Below are 25648 nucleotides of genomic sequence, written 5' to 3' on the forward strand. Positions count from 1 at the left end.
CCCAGGGACACTGGGATTGGTTTGAGGAGGAAAATCAGAACTGAGGAGGTTTGTCTGGAGACCCTTTCGGAAGAGGCTGGGACATCACTAGGTGAGGTGAGGGTGTGGGACAGTGTGTGTTGGGTGGGTGAAGGATGAGGCAGGGCCCCCAGCCTTTTCCATTGCTGTATCTTCTCTTCACTGTTTTCGCCTTGGCTGAGACAAGAATGCTTGACCTACCGGGAGTCTCATCCAGGAGAGGGGACAGTGAACCTGGCACAGGCAGAGGGCCCAGCCTCCCTCAACTCCTCCATCCAACTTTCCCCTCAACGCCCCACACACCTCAGCACCAGCCCTGACCTGCCCCATCTGCCACTTTAAATCCTGGAGGCTGCCTGCCCCGCCCCTCCTACCTCAACCAGGCTCTTATCTGGGTCCTGGGGCAGGGGCGGGAGCACTGGCCCAGCCTCCTAGGTGTGGAGACTGTTCCTGGTTATTTCTGCCATGGAACTGGGCAAGCAGCAGGAGGGAAGCTGGGTAAGCGTCTGGGGGGTCCTGGCCAGACTACGTGGTGAGAGACACTGGAGGTTGAGGGACCCAGGAGGGCCATGGGAGCCTTGGGAGGCTTCAGTCTGGGGTGTTATGAGTGGGAGAAGGGGACACAGACCAGGAGTGTGAATGTACTCCTTCAGCTCCTAGGCCCCTGAGAGGTATCTGTGGGTGCCTAGGCCTGGGCATGTAAGTGCTGGCTGCCCCCTCATCCTGGGAAGGCTCTGAGGGCTGCCTGTGAGTGCAGGGTTTTTTTGGGGGGGGTTGAGATGGGGATGAGGAGGACCATGGCCCCACTCTCCCAGGCAGGGTGTATAGCTGTTGTGCATATCGTGTGAACCTGTGTCAGGATCCTGTAGGCTCAGGGCTGTTTTCCCACCCCGTCTGTGTTGGTGCTCACCTGTCTGCATGCTGGACTGTGTTTATGGGTGTGAGTGTGCATTTGTGCAAGTCAGGACTGGTGTGTTTGTGTGTGCCTGCCTGTTACCGCAGGCCTGGGGCACATGCTGTGTCCTTGGGTGTCAGTGCTGGTATGTGGGGTTGTCTCTGTGTGCCCTCGTGTCTGTGGCTCTCCGGCTGTCCGTGTCAGCATGAGCACTTGCGTGTCTGTGTGTCTGATTGGCGGTCTTTAGTCTGCTTTGCCACTGTGTGTTCCTGCGTGCGTCTGGGTGTGTCCCTGTGTGTCCATGAGGAAGCCCACCCTGGGACAGAGTGAGGAGAGGAAACAGGAAGGCGGGAGGGGCTGGCCACATGGGCAAGTGGCAGGACAGCCTGGTTCCTCCTGCCCACTTCTGGGGCACCCACCCTCCTTCCCTGTGCCTCCCCAGACTTTGGGGTTGGGGCTCTCCTGACTTGATTCTGAGCCCCCAGCCCCTAGTGTCCTAGTCCTCTCTCCTGCCAGGACACCGTGCCTGGCTCTAACCCCAGGGGGACCCAGCCTTCTCCCCTCCATGCCCTGCTCTGTCCACCCTCCCCAGGAACGCCAGCGCCTGGAGACTATCCTGAACCTGTGTGCCGAGTACAGCCGGGCTGACGGGGGACCTGAGGCCGGGGAGCTGCCCAGCATTGGGGAGGCTGCAGCGGCCTTGGCGCTGGCAGGCCGGAGGCCCTCACGAGGCCTTGCAGGGGCCACTGGGACCTCTGGGCGGAGCACTGAGGAGCCTGGAGGGGCCACCCAACGCCTGTGGGAGAGTGTGGAGCGCTCGGATGAGGAGAATCTCAAGGAGGAGTGCAGTAGCACCGAGAGCACCCAGCAGGAGGTGGGGCGGGGCCTGGCAGGCTGCTGGGTGGGCGCCGGCTGGAGGCCACGGAGGGCATGTGCATGGTGGGTGCCAGGGCCCAGTGAGGGGGAAGTGACTGAGGTTGGGGACGACATCAGGGGTGAGAGGTGTAGAAATGAGGAGCAAGGAAGAGGGGGAGGTGCTGGTGAGTTTCCTGAGCTATAAACGTGCTTTATGACCTGCCTTTCCTTGGGGCCCCACCCAGGCCTGGCACTCAGTGGTAAGTCTTTATTCCTTTGGGCTGTGCCTGTATTGCTCCCCTTGCAGGGAGGGGAATTTGCCTCCTCTCTCAGTCCAGCTACTCCTTCTGAGCACCCTGAGAAATGGGGATCCGTTTTTTTAGTCTCATCCTGGAAAGCTCTAGGCTTCCCCAGTAATGGCTTCCCTCCCCACCAGCACGAAGATGCACCCAGCGCCAAGCTCCAGGGAGAGGTGCTGGCCCTGGAAGAGGAGCGGGCTCAGGTGCTGGGGCGAGTGGAGCAGCTCAAAGTCCGTGTGAAGGAGCTGGAGCAGCAGCTGCAGGAGTCAGCCCGAGAGGTGAGCCCGGGGGCCCTGGCGGGACTCCTCCCGGCACAGTGACGGCCCCCAGAGTGGCCCGAGGCCACCTGCCTTGAGTGGCCTTGACGTGGACCCTGGTGTTGCCTCCAGGCTGAAATGGAGCGGGCGCTGCTGCAGGGGGAGAGGGAGGCAGAGCGGGCACTTCTGCAGAAGGAACAGAAGGCGGTGGACCAGCTGCAGGAGAAGCTGGTGACCTTGGAGACGGGCATCCAAAAGGAGAGGGACAAGGTAACCCACACCTGACCTGGCTCAGTGCTGGGGCCTCTCCCTGCTCACCTCATCATCTGTCCTGCAGACCAGGTGGTCTCTGTGCCCCTCCAGGGGCAGGGTGGGGGCCTTGTCCTCTGTAGGAAGTACCGGCTTGGAGGGCACTGCCAGGGACTGGGCTGGTGTCTGGGGTCTTCTCTGCCTGGGTCTCTGTTCTACGTCTGGGTGCCTGGGTGCCTGCCATTCTGGGCCCTTCATGGCCTTTCTAGGAAGTGCCGAAGCCCCTTCTTGGGCAGTGAGCACAGTCCAAGGGACTGGTGCTGGGAAGAGATTCAGGTTTGGGTCCCTGCATCTGGAGAACATCTCCCTCCAAGCATGCCTCCGGTGCTCAGGACGTGGTCTTTGGGAGATGGCCCTCAGGTCTCTGCTTCCCTTGAGCCTTCAGGATCTGCAGCCTCCCATCCCAGATGGTCCCAGCTCCTGCCCCTGCCCCTTTCAGATTTCGTGCCAGCCTGCAGGGGGCGCTCCGTCCCACAGGGGCCGTGCCAGCCATGCCCAAGATGCCCAACAACGTGCCTAAAGCTCTGAAGTGGAGAGGGGCCACCTATTTCTGGACTTGACAGTATTTTTCCAAGAATTAATTTTCCTTCTGGATTTTTTGAGAGTGTCTTCCTTCTGCCCCTCAATTTTGAAGCTCTTAAAAATTCTTTGTCCACCCCCCCACCTTTTTTGGAGCTTTGACTCTGGCCCCCAAAACCACACTCCCAAATTCTGTGCCAGATTAACTCCACGCTTACCAACCAGGCCTGTACTAACGCCCTCTCTAATCACTGTCCCGGGCTCTCCGCATGCCCCTAACGGCCAGTGCCACCCAGGCAGGGCTGAGCCGTGCCTGCTTTTGCGCTAACTCTATGAGCACGTCTGTGCCCGTGGCCTCTCCCCTCTAATGCTGCCTCCTTCCTTTCTTGGTGTGGGACCCCAGGGCGTTGATCAAAAAGGAATGGGCCAGGGACACAGCTCAACTATACCCAATGGGGCACTGGCAGGAGGGGTACAAGATTGGGGGAAATGCTTGGCTGAGGAGACTCTCAGCCTGAAGAGCTCCTCCCATTTGGAAAAGCCAGGGTGTGGCCTCCACAGACTGTTGGCAGTTTCCTACCTAAAGGGAGAGGCGGGCTGTCCTCCAGCCATCGCCTGCCTTCCCTCCCAAGTTGAGGGGTAAGGAGGCCCAGTGGTGTCATGGCCTGTGGAGGGCATGGACAGGGGCTCTCTGCCACACAGTGGCGACCCTTTCTGGCTTTCCTCTGGGGCTTCTCAATTTCAGATACTTCAACCAAAGGGTGGGACTGGGTAGGACTCTCCTCGTGCCCACCGTGACCCATCCAGAACATAGAGTATCTTAAAGGCGGAGTCCAAGGGTGGAGAAGTGCTTGCACCCCAGGAACTGGCCTGATCAAGTCCTCTCCAGGGATGGGGGTGTGGTTTGGAGGGATGGGTAGAGGCAGGGTTCATTGTAGAGACTTACTCCAGGGTGAAGCTCAGAATTCCAGAAGGAACCTGCCTAACCTCATTTGTCATTGACTTGCATTGCCTGCAGGTCTGGACTTTCCTTCTCTCTGGGCCCAGTTATTTGAGGTGGTGATGGTGGTGGTGGTGGTGGTGGTGGCAATGGCAGTGGCGGTGGTGGGGGCAGTGGGGAAAGTTCACTCAGCTTCCCTCCCCAGCCCCTAGCCCCCAGCCCATGGCCCCACTCTGGCTTTGGAATCAGTAATCACAGTTTCTCCTCTGCCTGTCCTTCAGAGGGGTGACTCACCAGCTCCTCCCCTCGTCCCCCTTCCCGCCCTCAGAGGTGTCATCTCGCCCCAGACAGAGCCATCCACCTCCTCTCTGTACCCACTCCTGGGGCTCCTATTACCATGGCAACGGCCGAACTAATTGCAACCCTCATCCTGCTGAAGTTCAGCCTGCAGTGCCAGCACCCGACCCACACCCCCACCCAGGCAGCAGGGAGGGAGGCCTAGGGGGTTGGGCTGGGGTCCCCTCCACTGCACTGCTGTAGATTTAACATCGTCAGCTCCCAGTTCACACCCAACCCTTGGATTTAACCCTCACCAACTCTGTCCTTTTTCCCAGGGTGAAATTTTGGTCTCCGGGCAGTGGAAGAGGGGGAGGGGCGAGAGCTAGAGGCTCCACTTTTGGGATGTGGAACCAGCTTTGGTCATGACTGGTTTGGAGAGAAAACAGAGGGCCTTTTCTTAGCATCTACCCAAACCCTCCTAGTTCAAGGGACTCCAAGAGACCAAAATTTCTGCCTGGGACCCACACCTCCGCTTGTTAACACCATCGCCCGCACCTCTGAGCCCTGTCTCACACCCCGGCTCCTTGCCTGTCCCCCTCTGCACCTCTCCCTCCCCATTCCTCTCTCCACTCTGCTTCCTCCTCTCCCGGTTTTGCTCCTCTTTTATCCCTGGCCTGCCCCCTCCCCTCCGCTCTCCCGCGCCCCTCCCCGCGCCGCCTCCGCCGCCGCCGCCGCCGCCGCAGGGCCGGAGTTGAGGAGTGTGTGTTCTGTTTCTCCCCTGCCCGCCCCCTCCCGCCCCGGCGACCAGGAGAGGGCGGAGCTGGCCGCGGGACGGAGGCACCTGGAGGCCCGCCAGGCGCTCTACGCCGAGCTCCAGACGCAGCTCGATAACTGCCCCGAGTCAGTGCGGGAACAGTTACAGGAGCAGCTGAGAAGGGTCAGTTCCACCAGCCCCCCTTTCCCGCCCCCCCGCCCGCCCGGAGGAGAGGAGCGGCGGGCCGGGACCGCCTGGGCCCTGCAGTTCCTGCCGGACGCCAGGGTCGGTGCTGTGGCTTGGAGGGGACAGGGAAGGATTGGGGGGGTGGGGGGGGTCTCCTTTCTGCTACTCCAGGCAGTGCTGCCCGTGCGAGGGGCCAAGCCGAGCGGAGGAAAGGGGGTTGGGTGGGGGCAGGTCCCTTCCTCCGCCTCCCCTCCAGCCCCCAGGACTCACACCTCTGTGACCTGGCCCTCCGGGCCCAGAGGGGCGTGATGAGCGCCACCTAACCCCCGCTGTCACTGTCGTTCAAGGAGGCAGAGGCTCTGGAGACTGAGACCAAGCTCTTCGAAGACTTGGAGTTCCAGCAGCTGGAGCGAGAGAGCCGGGCTGAGGAGGAGCGCGAGCTGGCGGGCCAGGGGCTGCTCCGGAGCAAGGCCGAGCTGCTCCGCAGCATCGCCAAGAGGAAGGTGCGCCCCACCGCACCCCTGCCGCAGGGCCCGTGGTGCCGGGTTGGCTTCACCTTTCTGAGCCTCAGTTTCCTCATCAATAAAACGGGAACAGTAACAGACTGTAGTGAGAATTAAAGGAGCTGAGGTACGTGAAGACCGCATAGGATGTGATCACAGGAAGCACTCAGTGAACAGTAGCCAATCTTATTAAGCCCTGACTCCTCTCAGTCCTCCAGTGGAAAGTGGGTTGGGCTCACATTCAGAACTGGGCACTGGCTGGGCAGGGAAGTGAAAGATGGAGATGCAGGAGGGGGCTGAAGAGGAGGCTTGCTCCTGCCCTTGGAGAGCTGCTCTCTGTCTGATGGAAGTGCTGGGCCACATACAAAGACCCGAGATCTGAGATCTGGGTATAAGAGCCAGCCAGGGGTCCTAGAAAGTCCTGGATTCCAGTCTTGGCTCAGCCCTGGCTTGTCTGAGCTGTAAAACAAGAGGATTGGGTATTGTATCCTGGCCAGTTCTGCAGCTCCAGGTGCTGTGATGTCTGCTCCTGATTTCAGCCAGACCAGGACAGGGCGATGGGATGGGGCTGTTATGTGTGTGAGGGTGGGGAGTAAAGTTGGGAGGAGGCTTGTGTTAATAAGCAAGGGTTAGGAAGATGTCGGGGAGGAAAATGAGGAGGATGGCCCAGGCGGCTGACACGCCGGTGGCTGAGACTTGCATGTTCGTGTACACATGTGTGTGCAAGTGCAGTTTGCCTGGTTGGAGTGAGTGGGTGGGAGTTGAAGGCAGTGCGATCAGGGGAGGGGGTGTCAAAAAGTGATGAGTTGGGGGCTTGATGGCTAGCCTGAGTTTGGTGATAAGTGGGGAGCCACTGGACTTCCCCCTGAGTCCAGATCCCTTGCTTCTCTCCCTGAGCTGCTCTGCCTTACAGATACACCTACTTATCAGTAAAATGGGCATGAGGCACCTGCCTCATAAGAGAGTTACATGAGGGAACATGCGCCAAGCTTTCAGCAGATTTCTTGGGTCCTAATAGGTTCTCAGTAAATGGCAGACCTTGCTGTGAGGATTACCTCCTGGTCTGCTTCAGTCGACTTGCCCTGACTCCCGATTTAGTACAGCTCCCTTCTTCCCTCCCTTCTCTCCTATGTCTTGCTCTTGAAGGTGATAGTTTAAGGTCTCCTCATTCAGGAAGCCCTCCTGGGATAAACGCGGCCCATTTTCCCCAGACTATCCTTCTGTCTCGCTTATCTTTTCATTTCCTTTTAGCACATGGTTGTTAAGCCAGGCATCGCACTAAGCCCTATCGGGGATATGGAGACAGAAAAGACACTGATCCTGCCCTTGGATCTGACGGCTTGGGTGGGGTGATGGTGATGGAGACATATATTCACAGGCAACAGTAATACAAGACAAATGGTAATACAGAATAATTTGAGCACAGAGCAAGGAGCAAAAATATTGAATAGTGATCAAGGAAGATACTGGAGAGAAGATAGCATTCGGTCTGGTCTTGGAGGATAAGTAAGCTCTTGATGGGTGGAGAAGGCAGGGACAGCTCTCCCAGCACAGGGAACTGTTTAAGAAAGGCCAGAGAGCATACAGCTGCACAGCTGACTGCAGGACAGGGCCGAGCTGAGAGCTGGTGGGGCACGGGTGAGAGGGAGGCTGGAAAGTGTAGGCCCAGTTCTGGAGCCCTTGAGTGCTGGCTGAGGAGTTTGTGCTTTATCCTGTGAGTAATGAGGAGTCACTGAAAGACTTTGAGGAGAGGTATGGGCTACCCTTACTTGTGGATTAAAAAAAAATTATTCAAGTAATATACATTCATTTTAGAAAAAGGTTAGAAAATTCAAATAAGCAAGCAAACAAAAACAAACCTCAGAGGCCATGTTAAGAAGATGGTTGTGGCAGGATTTAAGTGTATCAGAAAGTTCAGAGAGTGGAAGCAGAAGGCTGGTGACAAAGTCCAGGCCGGGAAAGCAGAGGGCCTGGATTGGGTGGTGGCAGGAATGGAGGAGTGGAGCAGGTGGAGAACTGTTCAGTGTCTCCAGGATTCTGAACATGTTGACTGTAGGGGCCTGGGGGAGGGAGATTTGGGAACTTGAATGCTGGCTGGTGTGCCTAGTGGCATAGGGGTCACTGGTCCAGGGAGGGGTAAGGAAAGGAGCTGACCACCGCAGCCTGAGTTTTTTTCCCCTGGTGTGAGAAGAGGCTGAGCAGACGAGCTGGCTGATCCCCTTCACCCAGGCCGAGGGTCTCCCCAGGGCCTGACCCACCACCCTCATCTCCTCCAGGAGCGCCTGGCAGTCCTAGACAGTCAGGCTGGGCAGATCCGGTCCCAGGCTGTGCAAGAGTCTGAACGCCTAGCCCGGGAAAAGAATGCCTCCCTGCAGCTGCTGCAGAAGGTAGCCGTGGTCAGGTTGGATGGTTAGGGCTGGGGAGGGGCTGGGGGAGTGGGAGGTGAGTGCAGAAGGGCTGGGGTGGAGACTTGCCAGCCACAGGGGACCCCTTTGCCCTTTACATGGGGCTTCTTGCTGTCATTCCCACTCCTTCCTGATTCTCTGACGCTCTGGGCTTGCAGGAGAAGGAGAAACTGACTATGTTGGAAAGAAGATACCACTCACTCACAGGGGGCAGGCCTTTCCCAAAGACCACATCGACCCTCAAAGAGGTAACGTGGTTGGGCCAGCCCCAGCCTCAGGCCCAAGGGGTCTCCTGGGAGACTCTGGAACAACACGTGGCACCTTCCCCTCAATGGCTGAGGTTGAGTATGGGGACATTTTCCAAAACTGGCGAGATTTGAATAGGAATGGCCCTGAGGTCTGGGGTTGGATCCTCTAGGGCTACCAGCTGCTTCTCCTCCATTAGCTGTCTGGCTTCTGGATCTGACCATTTTGGGTGACTGAATACATCCCGGGGATTCAGGCGGCATGGGTGGGGAGGATGGCAGCTCAGAGAAAGGGCCTGGGCTGGGCGGACTCAGCTCGAGAGGGAGCCTAGGGATCTAGGGGTCCTGACCCGGAAGCTCTCTGGGCTCTCTTCTAGAACTAGGCTCCAGGCTCAGAACTGTTCTGTTCTTTCCCGAGTCTTCTCATGCCAGGTGTGTGAGGTCCGCCTAGGCCATACCCAGCTTCCTGCCTCACCGCACAAGCAGTGTAGGCCTGGGGTGGGGTGGCTGGGCTGAGCGTGAGGGGTGAGGCCCCTCACACGTACCCTCTCTGTAGGCTGAACTGCTCATCTCCGAGTCCTCAGAGGTGGGGCTGGGGACCATGGCTCTGGGCCCGTTCCCAGGGGCATCTCAGGCTGGGGCCTCCTCTGTCCCCTTAACCCCACCTGCTTCCACTCAGCTCTGCCCCAAAGTGCAAGAGGTAATCACAGTTAACTGCCTGCTCTGCTGTGCTGACTGCCTGTCTGCCTGCTTGCTGAGCTCCTGCCCTCAGCTCCTCCCAGCGGCCCAGCTGAAGGGTGTGTGGCAGTAATCCTTTGGCCAGAGTTTGTGAGAGGGCTGTCCTGCTGTTCCATAGGTGCCCGGGCAGCCCATGCAAATCAGAGCATCAATTTGCATATACATTTCCCAGTATTCTGCATGCCATTCATCAGTTTTCACAACACACTGGACCTTCCAGCTCATTTCCCTTTTCCATGACCCCTGGAGGACGGTTGGCCTCTGGAGCCAGGCCAGGATGGGCTCCTCTGGGTAGGGCAGGCTTAGGATCCTGTGCTTTGATTCTGCATGCATTTTGGATGTCTGCCATGTCCCCAATGCCTCGATAAGCTCAGGACTCTAAGGATATGCTCAGGGAATATAACAGTCCTTGTCTTCCCAACCCACAATCTGGCGTATTAGCGACCTTTGGGCAGTGGCATGTTTTTCCGCCTGTGCTTTTAACTGCTCCCTGCTAAGGTCCCTTTCTCAGGGCCCATCTTGCTCGGGCCCTAGTGGTACCTCTACCCTGACCCCTTCCAGCTCCTGCTCCAGGAGGCAGGGTGGGATGGGACCTTCGTGAATGGTGTGACTGGTGTTCGGTGATGCACGTGTGTGCCCACTTTGTTGGAGATGGAAGGGTTCTCTGGGAGCTGGGTCCTGGTCCTTGGTAGACTCTTGACAGACCCTCCTGAGGCTTCTTCATCTGCCTGTAGCTCAGGGCAAACCCAGGAAGGGGCCTGCAGGGTCTGCCGGGGGGCAGGGCCTGGATACCAAGGCAGCCTCAAAAGTGGAGGTCAAGGAGAGCCCATTTCTGCCCCACCCCCCCCTAATCCCGACAGCCAGCTGTGGCCATGGTGAGCAGCTGAGCCCTCCACCCCGATCTGGATTTTGTATTGAATGGAGTGATGGCCCTCTGGCATGGGGTGTGGGTGTCGGGTACCTGGTTGAATCCTGTTAACCTGTTCTCCACTCATCCCTCCCCTTCCCACCGGGCGCCCTAGGAATATGTGAGCCTGGCAGAGGTTCTCCAGCTGCGCTCCCGCTTGGACCCCTATGCTTCTGCCACCTCCCCCAGCGTGCTCACCCAGCCCCTGCCTGACAGTGAGGTACCAGCCACCGAGTGAGCCCACCTATGCCCCAGGGCCTCCTCGGGGATGCGCTAGATTGCCCCTCAGGCCTGGGTTGGGGGGCAGCAGGGTCTGTCTTCAGCAGCGAGGGAAAAGGGCAGCTGGCATCAGGGGGTTTGGGAGTGGCTCCCTCTCTTCCCCAGGCCTCTGGAACTTTCTTCAGCTCCTGCTGGCTCAAGGAGGGAAGGCCCTCTGCTCTAGCCTGAGGGCATCCTGCTGAGAGGTGTCTGGCTTTCCCCAGCTCTACAGGCCGCCCCTGCTCTGTGTGTCCTCCCTTCACCCTTCCCTTGCCCACAGGCAGGGCCACCTCTTGGGTTCCAGGCCCATTAACCTCTTGTATTCCCTCCTGCGCCCGCCTTCCCCCAAGTACGTGACGCTTGAGCAGCTAAAGGCGATGTGGGGCACCTCGCCCGTGCCCACAGCCCCTGCGCCAGGCCTGCCTTCCTGGGCCTCTGCCTCCCGGGACCTGGTTCCCACCACCTGCCTTCCTCCCGTGCTGCCCTCTTCCTCCTCCTTCGCTTCTGTCACGCCTTCACCCCAGGTTGGTGGTCTGTGTGTCCCTGCCACCTGCGGCCCGTGGGTGGTGTGGCTCTGTGTGTGCTTTGCCCTGTGGGTCTGGCGTCCCAGCTGTGGGCTGGCCCCGGGGGTGCTGAGTGCCTGGGGGCTCCAGCTGGCGGCATGGAGGTTGGCGTGGCACATGTCTGCGGTCTGGGAGTTGTGCCGTTTCTCTTTGCCCTTAGCACGTTCGTGGCAACTTGTCTCACTGTATTTTCTCTTTATGCTTTCCTTTCTCCCTCCTTGCCTTCCTTTTTTCCCTTATCTTCCTGTTTCCCTGATAATGACCTTCCTTTACCCTTCCTTCAACCTTCCCCTCTCTCTTCCCTTTTCCTCCTCCTTCCTCCCCTGTACTTTCCCCTCATTTCTTGACCTGTCCTCTCCATCCTTCCCCTCCTGTCCCCGTCCCCCTCTCCATGCCCCCTCCAGATGGAGAAGCTGCTGCTCCCTGCTGTAGACTTAGAGCAGTGGTACCAGGAGCTGATGGCCGGGCTGGGGACCAGCCCCACTGCAGCCTCCCCTCGCTCCTCTCCCCCACCTCTGCCTGCCAAAGCTTCCCGTCAGCTGCAGGTAACCCCTTCCTTCTCTGCCCATCCATGCCCAGGCCCTGCTCCTCCTGCCAATCCATCAGCCACACAGCACCACCTTGGATGGTCAATCCAGCCAGGGCAACAGGGGCCTCTGGACCCTGGGAGGGAAGTGAGGGTCTCCTCTTGGGCAGCCATCCTGGTGCTTGGGGTGTGGAGGGTCAGCCTTCTGAGTCCAAGGGTGTTGTGCTTGACTGTCCAGTGGAAGGGGTTTGGGAGCAGCGGTCAGGTCAGGGATCCGTTGGATGCCTCGTGCTCAGCTAGACCGTCTCTGCTTTGTCCTTGGCAGCCCTCACCCCCAGAGCGTCTCACTCCGTCTGGGCACCTGACACACTCTTTAGCCTGTTGCAGCTGGAACTAGTTAGTGTGTCCTAGGAAAGTTGCCAGTATTTGGGTCTCCTGGTCCCCCTGGGGGTGATACTTTGAGGCAGGACAGAGTGAGATAAAGACTCTGGAGTGACAGCCCTGAGGACTTGCCCAGGCCTTCTCAGAGTTGCCATGGAGGGCAAGGGCAGCAAGCTGCTGACCACGGGGTGGGGAGAGGGCGTTCAGATAGTCTTCTGCCCCAAGTTCCACTCCACTGACCCGCTGTGGTGCCTGAGACCCCATCTGTGATTCAGGCCCTGATGAAGACATTACAACTCTAAGATGGTGATCTCAGCCAAAATTCCATGTTCCGTTTTGTGTTTTTGAGTTTGTGTGGCGCTTCTACTTTGTGCCCAGCCGGTTAGGATTTTTTACGTATTTTGATTCATTTAATCATTATTATAGGCCTTTGAGGTAGATAACATTAGCTCTCATTTTACAGATCAAACACTGGGGCCCAGAGAAGATAAATAAGCTCCCCAAGGTCGCACAACTGGGAAGTAGCAGAGGCTACGTTGAGAGGCAGGATTCCGGACTCCAGAGACCAGGGAGCTTGGCCATTATTTAGTCTAGCCCTACCCCCGCCTTTTGCAGATAAGGAAGCCATGGCCCAGAGTGGGGAGGTGCGAGGCCCAAGGTCACACAGCCTGTTAGTGGCAGAGCCAGGACCAGAGGGAGCCTTGGCGTCCAGTTGGCCTCCTGTGTAACTCTGTCCATCGATGCTAACTCCTTACATAGGTTGATTTACAAGTTCCCTTCTAAGATGCAGGATGGGACCGGGGATTGGCTGGACCAAGGAGGAACAGCCTGGAAAGCAGGCTTGGCAGCTGCCAGTAACATCTGCTGGTTGGGCTTGCTGAGGAGGCTCGGTGCTGCTGTCAGCTAGAGACAGAGGCTTCAGAGGCCTGGTGCTGGGGCAGTACCTTGGATCACAGCCAACCTTGGTGCCATGGGGGTGGTGGCCTGTCAGGGAGCCGGAGATACCAGGCAGCATCTCTTCCCTCCAGGTTTACCGCTCCAAGATTGATGGTGAGGCCACCAGCCCCCTGCCCCGGACCCGCAGTGGCCCCCTCCCCTCTTCCTCTGGCTCCTCCTCCTCCTCCTCCCAGCTCAGTGTGGCTACCTTGGGCCGTAGCCCCTCCCCAAAGGTCTGAGGACAGTGGGTGGGCTGTGTGTGTGGCAGGGTGGTGGTGGGGGGGGGGTGGAGACTGCCACACTGGGGAGAGGCTAAAACCACCCGTAAAAGCCTTGAGGGCGCGGAGGAGGTGTCTTCTGAGCCTCAGGTCCATGTTCCCTTCCCCACCCCCGCAGAATGCTCTACTCACCCAGAATGGCACAGGCAGCCTCCCTCGCAACCTGGCAGCCACGCTGCAGGACATTGAGACCAAGCGCCACCTGGCCCTGCAGCAGAAGGGTGAGTGGCTGCGGTGCCAGCCCGCCGGCTCTCCTGGGGTCCCTGGATGCCTGCCTTGCGGCCTCCACCATTCCTCAAACACACCCACACCTTCCACAGGAGGTTCTTCCTTTAACTGGGATCTAGGCAAGAGCAGAAAGGATTGAGATTGGATACCTAAAGTAGAGCTTCCTGGATTTTATCAAAAGACTGAGGGCAGGGGACTAAGGGTTAGGGCGGGCTGTCAAATCTTTCTGAGAAAGCCCAAGTATGGGGAAGGCTCATTGACCTCAGCAGGGATGGACATTGCTTTGTCTGGAGGCAGGGGGATGGCCTTGACCTCCACAATTGCTTCCCTGAGATGTTGGCTCTGGGCACCCAGGAGTCCGTGTTGCTTGTGTGCATTTTGGTTGTTTTGAAAGTCCATGTCTGTGCCTCTCTCTCCTCTCATCCCCCTTGTGTCTCTACCCTGCCCTCTGCCCGGGGCCCCCACACCAGTCGAGTCGCTTCCTGCCGAGCCCCTCCCAACCGACGACCCAGCAGGTAGAGCGTTGGTCATGGAGGGCATTGCTTTGGAAGGGCAGCCCCTGCCCGGGCATCTGCATGATGTATTCTGCCCAGGCCCCCAACGCCCGCAGGCAGACTCACCCCTTGAGCTGAGCTCTCTCCTGCCTCAGCTGCGCTCTGCCTCGTCTCCCCTTCCTCCTTTCCTGCTGCTGTTGCTCTAGCTTCCGCATTGCACTCGGGTCTGTGTTGACATGGGCGCTCACGGGGCTCCCGCCATCTCCTCCTCCCTTCCCCCGCAGCAGGGTGGGTGCATGTGCTCTGCCCACCTGTTCAGGCCTTGGTTGTAAGCTGGAGCCGCCTGGCTGTCAGGCTGCTAGGTCCCCACCTGGGCAGGCTTGATGCCCCGTGTGGGCTCAGGATGCAGTGAGAGCACTGGGGCAGGACTGCGCGGCTGTGGCCAGTTGTGCAGGAAACTGAAGCATTGCCTGGGCAGCTGGACCTGGAGCTGCGGGGGCTTCAGAGAAGCTGGTGGGGGCAAGGGGGCTGCCCTGTGTTACCCTCTCCCTGCTCGCCTCCTCCCTCCGTCTGTGATGCTGCCAGTGTCCTCCCTGGGTGGCTGGGGTGCCCACTGTGACTCCCACCGGTCCCTCCTGCAGGGCAGCAGGTGATCGAGGAGCAGCGACGGCGGCTGGCTGAGCTGAAGCAGAAGGCAGCGGTTGAGGCGCAGTGCCAGTGGGACGCCCTGCACGGGGCGGCGCCCTTCCCGGCTGGCCCCTCTGGTTTCCCACCGCTCATGCACCATTCCATCCTGCATCATCTGCCGGCCTCGCGGGAGCGTGGGGAGGAGGGTGAGCATGCCTATGACACACTGAGCCTGGAAAGCTCGGACAGCATGGAGACCAGCATCTCTACCGGGGGCAACTCGGCCTGCTCCCCCGACAACATGTCCAGGTACCCGAGCCCCACCAGCTGGATGGCACCATCGCTGCCCTCCCCACACCAGAGCCACCGCCTCCACCAGATGCTCCTCCCCTTACCTCCCCAGTGCCAGCGGCCTGGACATGGGGAAGATTGAGGAAATGGAGAAGATGCTGAAAGAAGCCCATGCGGAGAAGAGCCGGCTCATGGAGTCAAGGGTGAGGCAGATCTGGACCACAGGGAGAAGGCGTGGGGCCTGGGGCTGTCCTCCGCCTCTGCCTGCCAAGGGCCTCTGCTCCACCCAGGCCCCTTCACCCACATTGTCCTCACAGCAGTCCCTTGAGGAAGAATGTTTTGAAAGCCTGTGTTCCTCAGGTGGGGGATAGGGAAGCCTGGTGAGATTACAAGCTTCACAGCTCTTAAAAAAAAGGGGGAGGCAGCACAGTAACCTTTGTCTGACCATGAATTTCCTGTGTGGGAACTTCCAGTCTTTGTGTGTTTGCTTTTGTAGACGTTTGGCCACCACAGGAATTTTGATTCCTGTCTACCTAAGCGGCAGGTCATCACTCTTGGGGATGGTTAGGAACTGGGGGTTGAAAGATGGGGACAGAAGAGAAGGCAGCTGTCCAAGCCAGAGCAGAGGTGCTGGCTGGGGAAGCCAAGTCCCCTTCACGTGGGCCTGGGGCTGGGACACAGCAGAGAGGCCAGTGGTTTATTATGGGCACAGCCAGGCTGGGGAAACCGTGCCTGGGGAGGAGGTTAGATAAAGAATCTGCAGAAGCTGTCCTGTCTGTACCATCCGGGCACATTGCATTTGTGGAGAAGAGAAGGGAACCCGGGAGCAGGGGTCAGTAGCCAGACCAACCAGAAAAGAAGGCCTCTTAGTCTTGCTCACTTCAAAGGAGGGTAAATTTACAAACATCTCCTGGCACATGGAAAACAAGGAGATTCTGCTAAGTTCTGAGCTGGGAAGCAATGGCAGATGGGAGTTGTTACAGCTGATTAAGACACATAAAAGATCACCAGCATGCTCTGTATTTAATGATTTGTTTTAATGACTTAAAAATCTTCTCATAATGCCTTTCATAAGTTCATTTTTTTCCCATAACATTTGAAGTTCAACTATAAATGTTTCTCATTTGGAGTTTCAAAGGGCCTTTCCAGTGATTAGGGAAGGACTGCTGGATATATTTGATGTAAAAAAAAGTTGTTTAGATAATCCATGTCCTAGGAATTCAGATAAAAATTCTAAAAGCCCCATTTATTTATTGCGTGCTTCCTTCCTGCTGGAGTCGGTGACGGGTGTTTACTTACATGATCTCATTTAATGTTCACTACATTCTCAGGGGTAGCATTTTGCCCCATTTCGCAGATGTGGCAACTAAGGCTTAGAGAGTTTAAATGATTTCGTCAGGATCCAGAGCTCATAGTGGTGGCAGAGCTAGGACTGGAAGCCATGATGGTCTCACTTTGAAGCATTTGCCCTTGTCAGCAAGGTCCTTGGAGAGGGGGAGCTTTGAGGATGGTGGCGCCTCCTGCCAGGCTGCCCTCTGAGATGGGGGCCTCTTGAGGCTCTGCCTGGCCTGAGGCGGGGTGGCGGGCCTGGGTGCGGAGAGGGCAGCCATGGGCACTGAACCCGGCTTTGGGGGCAGGAGCGGGAGATGGAGCTGAGGCGCCAGGCCCTGGAGGAGGAGCGGAGGAGGCGGGAGCAGGTGGAGCGGAGGCTGCAGAGCGAGAGCGCCCGGAGACAGCAGCTGGTGGAGAAGGAGGTCAAGATGCGGGAGAAACAGTTCTCCCAGGTGAGTGATGGTGGGCTTAAGGGTGGGGCTGTGCAGGGACAGCGATACCCCAGGGCAGCCCTGCTGGCCTCTAGAGTCCGTTCTTTCCAGAAAGGATTGCTGTGGGCTCAGCACAGGCTGGAGTCTCTGTGGGACCCGTTTGGCCCCAAGAAACAGAGACCCACTGGGGCTTGTTCAAGCCAGTCTGTGTGTGTATTGGGAGTGGGGGAGCATGTGGCTTGTGGGGATGTGGCAGGCCACCTTGTAGACGCTGGGGTCAGAGAAGAGGGTCTGGACAGGCCTTCCAGATGTGGGAGCTGAGTCAAGAATCAGGGTGGCTCCCCTTGGCCCTTCTCAAGGGCCTCACTTCTGCCTCCTGAGTCTGTCCCACACGTCCTTCCCCCTTCCCTGATGCCCTCCTGTGCCTGGTGCTTCGTGGCTGCTCTGGTCCTCACTCCACCTGACCTTTCGGCTCCAGGCCCTACCGCCAGCAGCTGACCTCACTCTGACTTCCGGTTTACATCTCCAAGAGAGAATTGTACTAGTTTCTTCTTGGGACAGGTATCCATCCTTGTACAAAAACCAACCCTGGACTTTTTCCTTATATGGGAGACCTGAGCTGAACAGTTGAAGATAGAAGGAGAAATCAGGGTAGGCAGGGAAATCCCCTGTCTCTGGGCCCAGACCCCGGGCCCCCGGGAGAGCCTGTGAGACCCAGACAGGCTATTCCCGTCCCATGGTGTCTCTATAAGTCTCCCTGGGGTGAGGGTCCTGCTCAGGAGTGACTGGCACTCAAAGCTCCTTAATTTCCTAATGATACAATGACATACATTTTAAGGGGTAAGTTACCTAGATTGGTTTGGGAGTTTAGAAATAATCAGAAACTTTGTGAGTTTTACCTGTGATTGAAATCTTTGTCCGATGGCTAGTTCCCCTTCCCTGTCTCTGTCAGTGGTCACTTTGGGACTCTCTCCTCTCACCCTCTGCCCTGGGGCCACCAGCTTTGGGGAGATGAGTCGAGTCAGTTCATTTCCAGGGCACCTCTGAGATGCCGAGCTTTTTTTTTTTTTTTTGAACTTTTTTTATTTATTACATTTTGTTTTTTCTTTAAATAATTCATGATGTTTCTTTTTCATGTCATTCTAACGTTCTTCCTAGAAAGGAAGAGTAGAAAAAAATTCCAGTTGACAGAATTCTAGTTGTTAGAAATTTTGAGATGAAATAGACCTTAGTGATTCTTTAGTTCAAAGCCCTTGTTTACATATAAGGAGACTGAGGCCCAGAGAGGGGTTGTGACCCAAATGTGGCCCCACGGGAAGTCAGAGATCAGGTTTCCCGGACTTCTCCTCCGAGAACATGTTCATGTCTAGTCTTTCGCTTTATTCCATTCAGCCCAGGAGGGAGAGGAGGGGCAGGGACAAGCCAAGGACGACTGTGTCTGGGTCACAGGTGGGGAAACTAAGGCGTGGAGCCACTCAACAGTTTGCACAGACCTAGGTGGAGTGAGCACAGGGTGCCAGGTCCCTGCTTTTGCCAAAGCCTCGTGACACCAGAGTGTTAGCACGGGGGTGGGGAGGGCGTGATGGCAGGCTGGCGAGGATTCAGGATGGAAGCCAGGGGGCCTGGACAAGGGAACAGTGGGGGAAGAGAGGAACCTCTACTGACCCTGCCCTCTGCTCCCAGGCACGACCCCTGACCCGCTACCTGCCAATCCGGAAGGAAGACTTTGACCTGAAGACCCACATCGAGTCGTCAGGCCATGGTGTGGACACCTGCCTGCACGTGGTGCTCAGCAGCAAGGTACAGGCACTCATGGCGCTGGGGTGAGGGCAGTGGGGACCCCGTGGTCAGAGGCACCTCCTGGGTCCTTGGAATAGTGGCCTCAGTTAGACCATAGGTCTCTGTCCCAGGACCAGGGATGGAAGGTTTAGGGGCCACGCATTCAGGCCCTTCCTTAACTCCTGGTTCCCACCAGGTCTGCCGTGGCTACTTGGTCAAGATGGGCGGCAAGATTAAATCATGGAAGAAACGCTGGTTTGTCTTCGATCGTCTCAAACGTACCCTTTCCTATTATGTGGGTGAGTTCCCTCAAGACTGCCCCAGAGCCGGGGCCCCTAGGCCCTGTCACCCAGGATGGCGAGTCTTCCAGAAGGAGGCTAAGCTGCCAAGTGGAGGCCAGGGGCTGCGGTGGGGGCTTGTCCTCCCCTCCCTGAAAATGTACAGAGTGTACCTGATTTATCTCCACTTGTTTGTCCGTTCATTCATTTATTGAGCAGCATTAATGAGCATCTAAGAAGTTCCAGGCACTGTTTTAGGCTTTGGTGATAAGCAGGTGGCCTCAGTTCTCTCCCTTAGAGCCACTGAATGAAGAATGATGGGTTTGCTTTAGGGGACACCCAGACGCTGTGGGTGCATGGAGTCCTGTGGAGCCCCCCCATGGGCAAATTCCCACAGACTCTGAGACAAGTAGTTGGGCAGTGCCAAGAGGTGCTCAGCACAGCTCTGGGGACAGGCCCACTGGCCTGGCCTGCTCCCTCAGCTCTCTCCACTCTCACCAGCTTAGGTTCCCATCCCTGGAATTCCCTCTGGATGTTCCTACTTAGAGAGTGGGATGCTGTGTCATATCCTGGTCAGGACAGGCTAGGCTGCGCCGCAGAAACAGCTCGTCCTAAGATCCCAGTGGCTCAGAACCAAAGTTTTCCTTCTTATTCCTGATGTACGGCATCACAGAGTTGTGGGCTGGTGGGGGCTTTGCTCTGTGTCTGTGTTCTCTTTGCTTCGGAGTGTGCCTTTCTGGAACGTTGCTGGCTGGAGTGGCAGAGGGTAAAGAGAAGCCTGACTGGGTTTGCATTGGTGTTAAATGCCCCAACTGGGATCTGTCCTCAAGTCAGCAGTGGGGCTGTTCAGCCAGTGCCCCAGCCCCAGCCCCAGCCAGCCACAAAGCCAAGAAGAGCGATCCTGCTCGGGACCCGGAAGGAAAGGGCTGGGGTGTCTGATGCTGGAGACATAAAGGCTTGGACCCCCCCGCTGCTTCTCCCCTAACCTGGTCCCCAATCAAGTGCCATTTCTTCCAAGAAGCCCTCCCTGACCAACTGGGCCCTGGGTGTGGGGAGGCAGAGGCACACATGGCCCCAGGTTTCCACATTGGCTGGAAAGGGACTTTGTCAGGATTGAGAGGCACAGGCCTGGGGAGAAGAGCTCCACTTTAGGCCCGTCAAGGTCAAAGTGCCCCAGGACATTGAGGTTTAGGAGAAAGGTCAGGGTTAGAGGCAGAGGGAGAGCTGAATCTGTTGGAATAATAATAGTAATAGCAGATCACACTCACTGAACACTTGCTGAGTCAGGTGCCATGCAAAGCACTCTACAGGTGTCATCTCTTTTAATCTTCACAATAAGCTTTGGAGGGAAGCACTGTTTTTAACACCCATTTTACAGGTGAGGAAAATGAGGCTCAGAGAGGTTAAGTAACTTGTCCAAGGACTCTCAGCGGCTAAGAGGCAGAGCTAAGACTGAACTTGCAGAGCGGAGCAGAGGGAGAGAGAGCTGCACCCTTGGGCAGGCCCACCCTGTGGCGAAGGAGGAAGAGGAGGCACCAGCAGAGGGAGAGAGACAGGAGGCAGGAAGCCACGTGCCAGATGCTGGGCTGGCGCTTGGCTTATGTGACCTTCCTTAATGCCCATGAAACAAAAGGAGGCCAAGTCAGTCAGGGGAGGGGGAGGGCAGAGCAGAAACGGGGAGGGAAACCAGCCAGAGGAGCAGATATGTGCAAGCAGAGGGTGTCACCAGTGATGATGGATGCCACGGAAAGGCCAAGAGGAATGTGGACCCAAAGACCATTCGATTCAGAGATTGACAAGAGAATGGGGCAGGAGCCAGCTGCACAGGATCGAGGATAGGTGGGTGGTCAGGAAGTGGAGGCAGGAATGTGTTACTATTTCCAGTGAAGGAAGACACGGAAGAGAACAGAGGCTGCAGGGATGGCCAGGATGGGGCTGGGTCCTTGTCCCGAGGAGGTAGTGTCGGATGGAGATGGGGCTGTGGCTGGATCAGGGCCCTGGGTGTGCCTCACCTGCTCCTTGAATCTGCCGTTCTCCCTGCCCTTGCCTGGACCCTCCTCCCAGCTGCTTGATGGAGCCCCTCTGTTCTATGGGGTCCAGATCAGAAACTCTCTCTGTGAAGCCTTTCCTGGCCCCACCTTACTGGGGATGATTCCTGTCCTCTGCTGTGTAACTCCTGAGTTATACAGGGTCCGTCTGCCATGTGACATCAGCCCTGGCGTATAATGACGTCATGACAGATGCCACATGTATTGTGCCAGACCCTGTGCTGAGCACTTCAAGTGTGTTCTCTAATTTAATGCTCACAACAGCCTGTGACACCTCACGGCAGCCAAGGTCACACAGCTGACCAGTGGCTGTGTCTCTGCTTTCTTCTCCACTAGGTTGTGGGTTCCTAAGAGAAGGATCTCTGACTTTTCTTTGGATCACAGTGCCTCAGACTCATATTCAACGCTAACTGAGCACCTACTGTGTGCTGGGTACATAGTGGTTGGTGTTGGAGGAGCTATGAACAGACAAAGCAGGATTCAGATTCAACAGGATAAGTTCTGTGCAGAGGAACATCCATGCTGTGGGAGCACAGGAGAGCACAACTGTGCACCATAATGGTGACACTTGTAGGGGCTCTTGAAGGTGACTGAGGAGTTTGCCAAGGGAATGGGCTGGAGAACATCCCAGTGTCTGCAGAGTCCAGTTAAGGGACTGTAAGAAGTTCAGCCTGGCCCCGAAAGAACGTGGGGGTGGTGCAGGGGAGGGATGTGAGACTCGGCCAGAGGGACGGGTCGGCACTGGCCCGTCAAATACCCTTTGCCAAGCCAAGGAGGCAGCGGACTCCACTGAGGGAAGCAACAGAGAAGCCCATGAGCTGAGGCAGCAGGATTCAATTGGCTTTAGGACACCCAGCCCCTCGGTGTCAGGGAAAACGAGTTAAGGGGCAGAGGGTGGGGCGGGGCACATTAGGAGGCTGTAGCAATGACCCAGGACCGCGGGACAGGGGTTGGGGGTAGGGGAAAGGCACCACTGCTGCCTTCTCACCTTCTCCATCTGAGTTTAGTGGTCGTGCCGCCTTCCCTGTGGGACTTGGGCTCGCTGTCCGGGATGTGAGTTGTGGTCCTTGCTGCACAGAGCAGTGTCTGCCACCTAGGGGGGCCCAGGCCCTCCCACTGGAGCAGCCATCTGCTGTGTCAGTGTGCCCACCTCCTCCCTGCCACCCCTGCCTCCAGATGCTTTATGCTGCCTTCCAGTTTTACTATTGGAGTTGAATAGATAAATGCACTCCTGTAGTGTAAAACACAAAACACATAAAAAGATTTAAATTGAAAATTACTCCCCTCACTACAGGTAACCACTTTGATTAATCTTATGTATTCTTCCAGAGTTTCTTTAGGGAATTATAAACAAATGCAGACATAGATTCTTGCCCCTTACCTTACACAGAAGGCAGCACACAGTACCTTCCTTGTCTGCCTACTAATGTGTCTCAGAGACCTTTCTGCATCTAGATATTTATATCTGGATGTATTTTATAGATTTTTTTCTGAATCTATATCTGTATCAGACTTTTTTTTTTTAAGTGGAGTTCTCCTTTATTGTCTTTTTTGGGGTGGGAGGGAGGTAATTGGGGTTTTTATTTATTTTACTGGAGGTACTGGGGATTGAACCCAGGACTTTGTAAATGCTAATCATGTGCTCTACCACTGAGCTATACCCTCTCCCCTGTTCCAGATGTTTCTCTGTCATTCTCTTTAACAGCTGTATTTATTCCATCGTGTGGTACAGTGATTTCCTTAGCAGTCTCCACTTGATGGATACTTGGGTTTTTTCCAATCTTCTGTGACTACAAATAACTGCTGTGGTGAATAATCTTGTAAACTTGTTACTTTGTACATGTGTAAGATAAATTTTCATCAATGTAGAACGTGCCTCACAGGGCAAACACCTTTCTCACTGTGGTAGGGACAGCCAAATCACTCATAAGGGTTGACCAATTTCTACTCCCACGTGTCAAATTTATCAGACTGCCTGTTTTTCCACAGACTTGCCCAAAATGTGCTGTGTATGTTTGGCGTATTTTTGCCCTTCTGATAGGTGGGAAGTGGTATCTCGGTGGAGCTCTAACTTGCATCTTCTGTAATTCTGAGTGAGGCTGAGCACTGACTGTGTCTTCAGGGCTTCACGCTGGACTCTGATTTGGAGTCCCGGGAATCACCCCGTTTCCTGGACGGGAAAGCTCTGTGTCCACAGAGCTTGACCTGGAGTCTGGCAGGCCTCCTCAGCCCGGCCCTTGTTCCTCCGCAGACAAGCATGAGACGAAGCTGAAGGGGGTCATCTACTTCCAGGCCATCGAGGAAGTGTACTATGACCACCTGCGCAGTGCGGCCAAGGTGAGAGGGGCAGAGGGGCAGCCGGAGCGTGGGGGGAGGGGGGCCCAGAGGGGCTCTGGGAGCAAAGGCCTCTAGCCTGCCCTCTTTTCAGAGGCTCAGACCCGTTTCTTGTTCTCTTTGTAAACTTTCTCCCCCTCTCTCCCTCCTCACTCAGAAGAGGTTTTTCAGCTTCACTATGGTGACCGAGGTACCCCTCCCCCATACCTGTAACCAGAACTACCGCACATTAACCCCTCCTGTACCCTGTCGCCCCTGACCCTTGACTCTCCCCTAAGCCCCCTCCCTTCCCCCAGGCCTGAGGGAGGAGCGAAGGTGGGTTGCAGAGAGGAGGAAGCCCCTGTGGGCTCAAGTAGGCTTGTCTGCCTCCCTCTCCTGAGATGGCTTCCTGTGTGGGGCGGGCAGTGCAGAAGGGGCGGCTAAGAGGGGAGCATGGGGCCTCACACACTAGATTTGGGAGAGAGGAAGGACGAGCAGGACAGTTGGAGGCTGGGGCCATCTGCCTTAATGCAAATGCATAGCTCAGCTTCCCTCCCGCCAGCCTTCAGATGCCCGCTGCAGCCCTGATCTCTGCTCCTCTGGGGTCCTGGGGCCAGCGTCCCACTTGAAGCTTTTTCTATCTGTTTCTTTTTTGCTGAGAAGAGACTCTGGTCCTCACTGAAACAGCCCTTTATGTCTGATTCTTTTGATATTCCCTTTGGTGCCAAGGAACAGCGCCCCCACCTGGCAGGGTATGGCCCTGTCAAGGTCCAAGGACTGCCCAGGTGTGAGGAGGGGAACATCTTAGGGGGCACACCTGACTGGTGGGGACTGGGCTCCAGGCCTATTTAGGACTCAGCCCTGAGCTCTGGGTCGTCCTATTTAGAAAGGGCAGACTGTGAGACAGGTGTGAGGGATGTCCCTGGGTGGCGGGGGTGGGCCCGGCTGAGACCTTTCTCTCTCCCTGGACAGAGTCCGAACCCGGCCCTCACCTTCTGTGTGAAGACCCATGACCGGCTGTACTACATGGTGGCCCCATCTGCAGAGGCCATGCGCATCTGGATGGATGTCATTGTCACCGGGGCTGAGGGCTACACTCAGTTCATGAACTGACCGGAATGGGCCTCCTGGACCCTTGGGCCAGCCGCAGGACCCATGCCCAACCGTCTGCTGCTCTGCTCGCCCCTAGAGACAGGTCACACCCTGGGCCCCAGGCCTCACAGAAGTGCTCCCAGATGCCCTGGAGGGCGGAGTGTGACTGGGGCTATTGTACAGGAAGACTCTGTAATGTTCTATAAGGAGCTCGTCCTGTGAGGCTCTGGGCCCCGGCCTCCTAAAGAACCAGCCAGGAGACAAAAGCTGGGGAGGGGACTTTGCTGCCTCCTGGGGGCCCAGAACTTGCAATAACCCTTCAGGGTCCTGCCTGGGGCCCAGCCAGGCTGAGGAGCTGTCACAGAGGGGCCCCTCCACTCTGACCTGGCACCTGCACTCCCCAGCTTGTGTTCTCTTTTGTAAAGGACAAATTATGGTACCAGAATCTGCCAAAGATCCCCTCTTGCCTCAGCCCCCTTTGCAAGGGCCTTGGGGGCTGAGCAGAGCCACATCCAGAGTGGGGTAACAGCTCAGGCGGTGTACTTCTCAAACCCTGCTCTTTCCCACTGTTGTCCTGTGTTTATATATTTTTTATTACTTTACTCAAGGGCCAGAGACCTCAGGTATCATCATTGAGGTCCCCAAACCCTATCCCCTTTTCGCAGACCCATCACCATGGTCACCATAGTGACTGCTTCATCGCCATGGTTACACACTAATTGCCGTGGCTCCGTGGCTCAGCCCACAGCTTCAGCTGTGGCCCACCTGAGGGTACGTGCCATCATCTCTCCAGCCCAGGCCCTTGGGCATCTCCTGCTGGGGGGAAGGACTGAACACCTCCCTGCCCCCGCCTGTGTCTCCAGGCCCTGATACACAGCCTGCGGCCCCCCAGTCTAGCCCTCTCCCCTCCACTCGTGCCTTGCTTTAGAGCCAGAAGGGACGAAGCCTGGAACTGGAGACCAGAGGAGGAGCCATCAGATGGGAGAGGTAGCGAGAAGGGCCATCCTTGGGGTTCTGTACAGGGCTGAGTTTCGGACGGACAGAGGACTGTTCAGTTGCTCCTGAAGGAAGTCCTGAGCAGGAGAGGAAGCAGCAGGGGGAGCCCCTGAGGTCCAGTTGCCCTCCCTGCAGCTTCGGAAGGTGATGAAAACGGAGGGCAGAGGACCAGGCCTCCAGCTGTCTGGGCTCAGCCCTTCACGCCTTAACACTAAGCCCACCTCCCTGTCCCCTTCCCAGCACTGGGCCATGGTTGCTGGACCTGGGCTGGGTGATTTTCAGTATTTGTAAGCATCTCAGCAGAACAATAAAGCATTTGGACTATGTGTTGGGAGGCCAGGTTGTGGGGGCGCTTGAGGGCTGGGGTATGTCGGGTAGGAGGCTAGGTCATCCCCTCAAGGCAGTATTTCCACCTTACTAAATGTTCCAGGAGAGACTCAGGGCCCAACCATGACCTGCAGGTCCCTACCCTGCCCCGACTCTGCTATGACTGAGGACTGGGCTGGGGGTGGGTGCAGGTGGTGTTCTCCAGGGATAAAGGATCAAGAGGCAGGTGAAGGTAGGGACTCATACAGAGGTTTAATTGGCAGGAGCTGTCATTGTGGCAGGAGGCTAAGCAGAAGGGCAACTGTGAGGCAGTGGGGCTCCAGGAAAGCTGTCTGGGTCCCTGAGCTCAGCTGGTCACCAC

The 25648-nt window shown here is 56.9% G+C and overlaps 1 protein-coding gene across 23 annotated transcripts in view; it reads left to right on the forward strand.

The window, feature by feature from the left end:
* PHLDB1 (pleckstrin homology like domain family B member 1) overlaps window positions 1–25286 on the forward strand; it is a 45325-nt gene extending 20039 nt beyond the window's left edge. For 7 of the 23 annotated variants that reach the window (XM_074357004.1, XM_074356990.1, XM_074356994.1 and 4 more), the window contains 20 exons: window positions 1506–1787; window positions 2205–2345; window positions 2457–2594; window positions 5180–5410; window positions 5659–5814; window positions 8091–8201; window positions 8378–8467; window positions 10225–10329; window positions 10718–10891; window positions 11335–11475; window positions 12866–13006; window positions 13170–13272; window positions 13750–13794; window positions 14415–14709; window positions 14804–14894; window positions 16329–16475; window positions 18138–18254; window positions 18430–18532; window positions 22811–22896; window positions 23845–25286. In XM_074357004.1, the coding sequence (XP_074213105.1) occupies window positions 1506–1787; window positions 2205–2345; window positions 2457–2594; window positions 5180–5410; window positions 5659–5814; window positions 8091–8201; window positions 8378–8467; window positions 10225–10329; window positions 10718–10891; window positions 11335–11475; window positions 12866–13006; window positions 13170–13272; window positions 13750–13794; window positions 14415–14709; window positions 14804–14894; window positions 16329–16475; window positions 18138–18254; window positions 18430–18532; window positions 22811–22896; window positions 23845–23985 (2838 nt within the window). In that variant the 3' untranslated portion in view covers window positions 23986–25286. Of the gene's footprint in view, window positions 1–136; window positions 517–1505; window positions 1788–2204; window positions 2346–2456; window positions 2595–5179; window positions 5411–5658; window positions 5815–8090; window positions 8202–8377; window positions 8468–10224; window positions 10330–10717; window positions 10892–11334; window positions 11476–12865; window positions 13007–13169; window positions 13273–13749; window positions 13795–14414; window positions 14710–14803; window positions 14895–16328; window positions 16476–16932; window positions 17016–18137; window positions 18255–18429; window positions 18533–22681; window positions 22897–23844 lie in introns of those variants that run through there. The other 16 variants (XM_074356999.1, XM_074357000.1, XM_074357007.1 and 13 more) reach the window with 15 other exon arrangements.
* The last annotated feature ends 362 nt before the right edge of the window (window positions 25287–25648 follow it).

Source organism: Camelus bactrianus, chromosome 33 (genome assembly GCF_048773025.1).
Source record: "Camelus bactrianus isolate YW-2024 breed Bactrian camel chromosome 33, ASM4877302v1, whole genome shotgun sequence".
Taxonomy (NCBI): Eukaryota; Metazoa; Chordata; class Mammalia; order Artiodactyla; family Camelidae; genus Camelus; species Camelus bactrianus.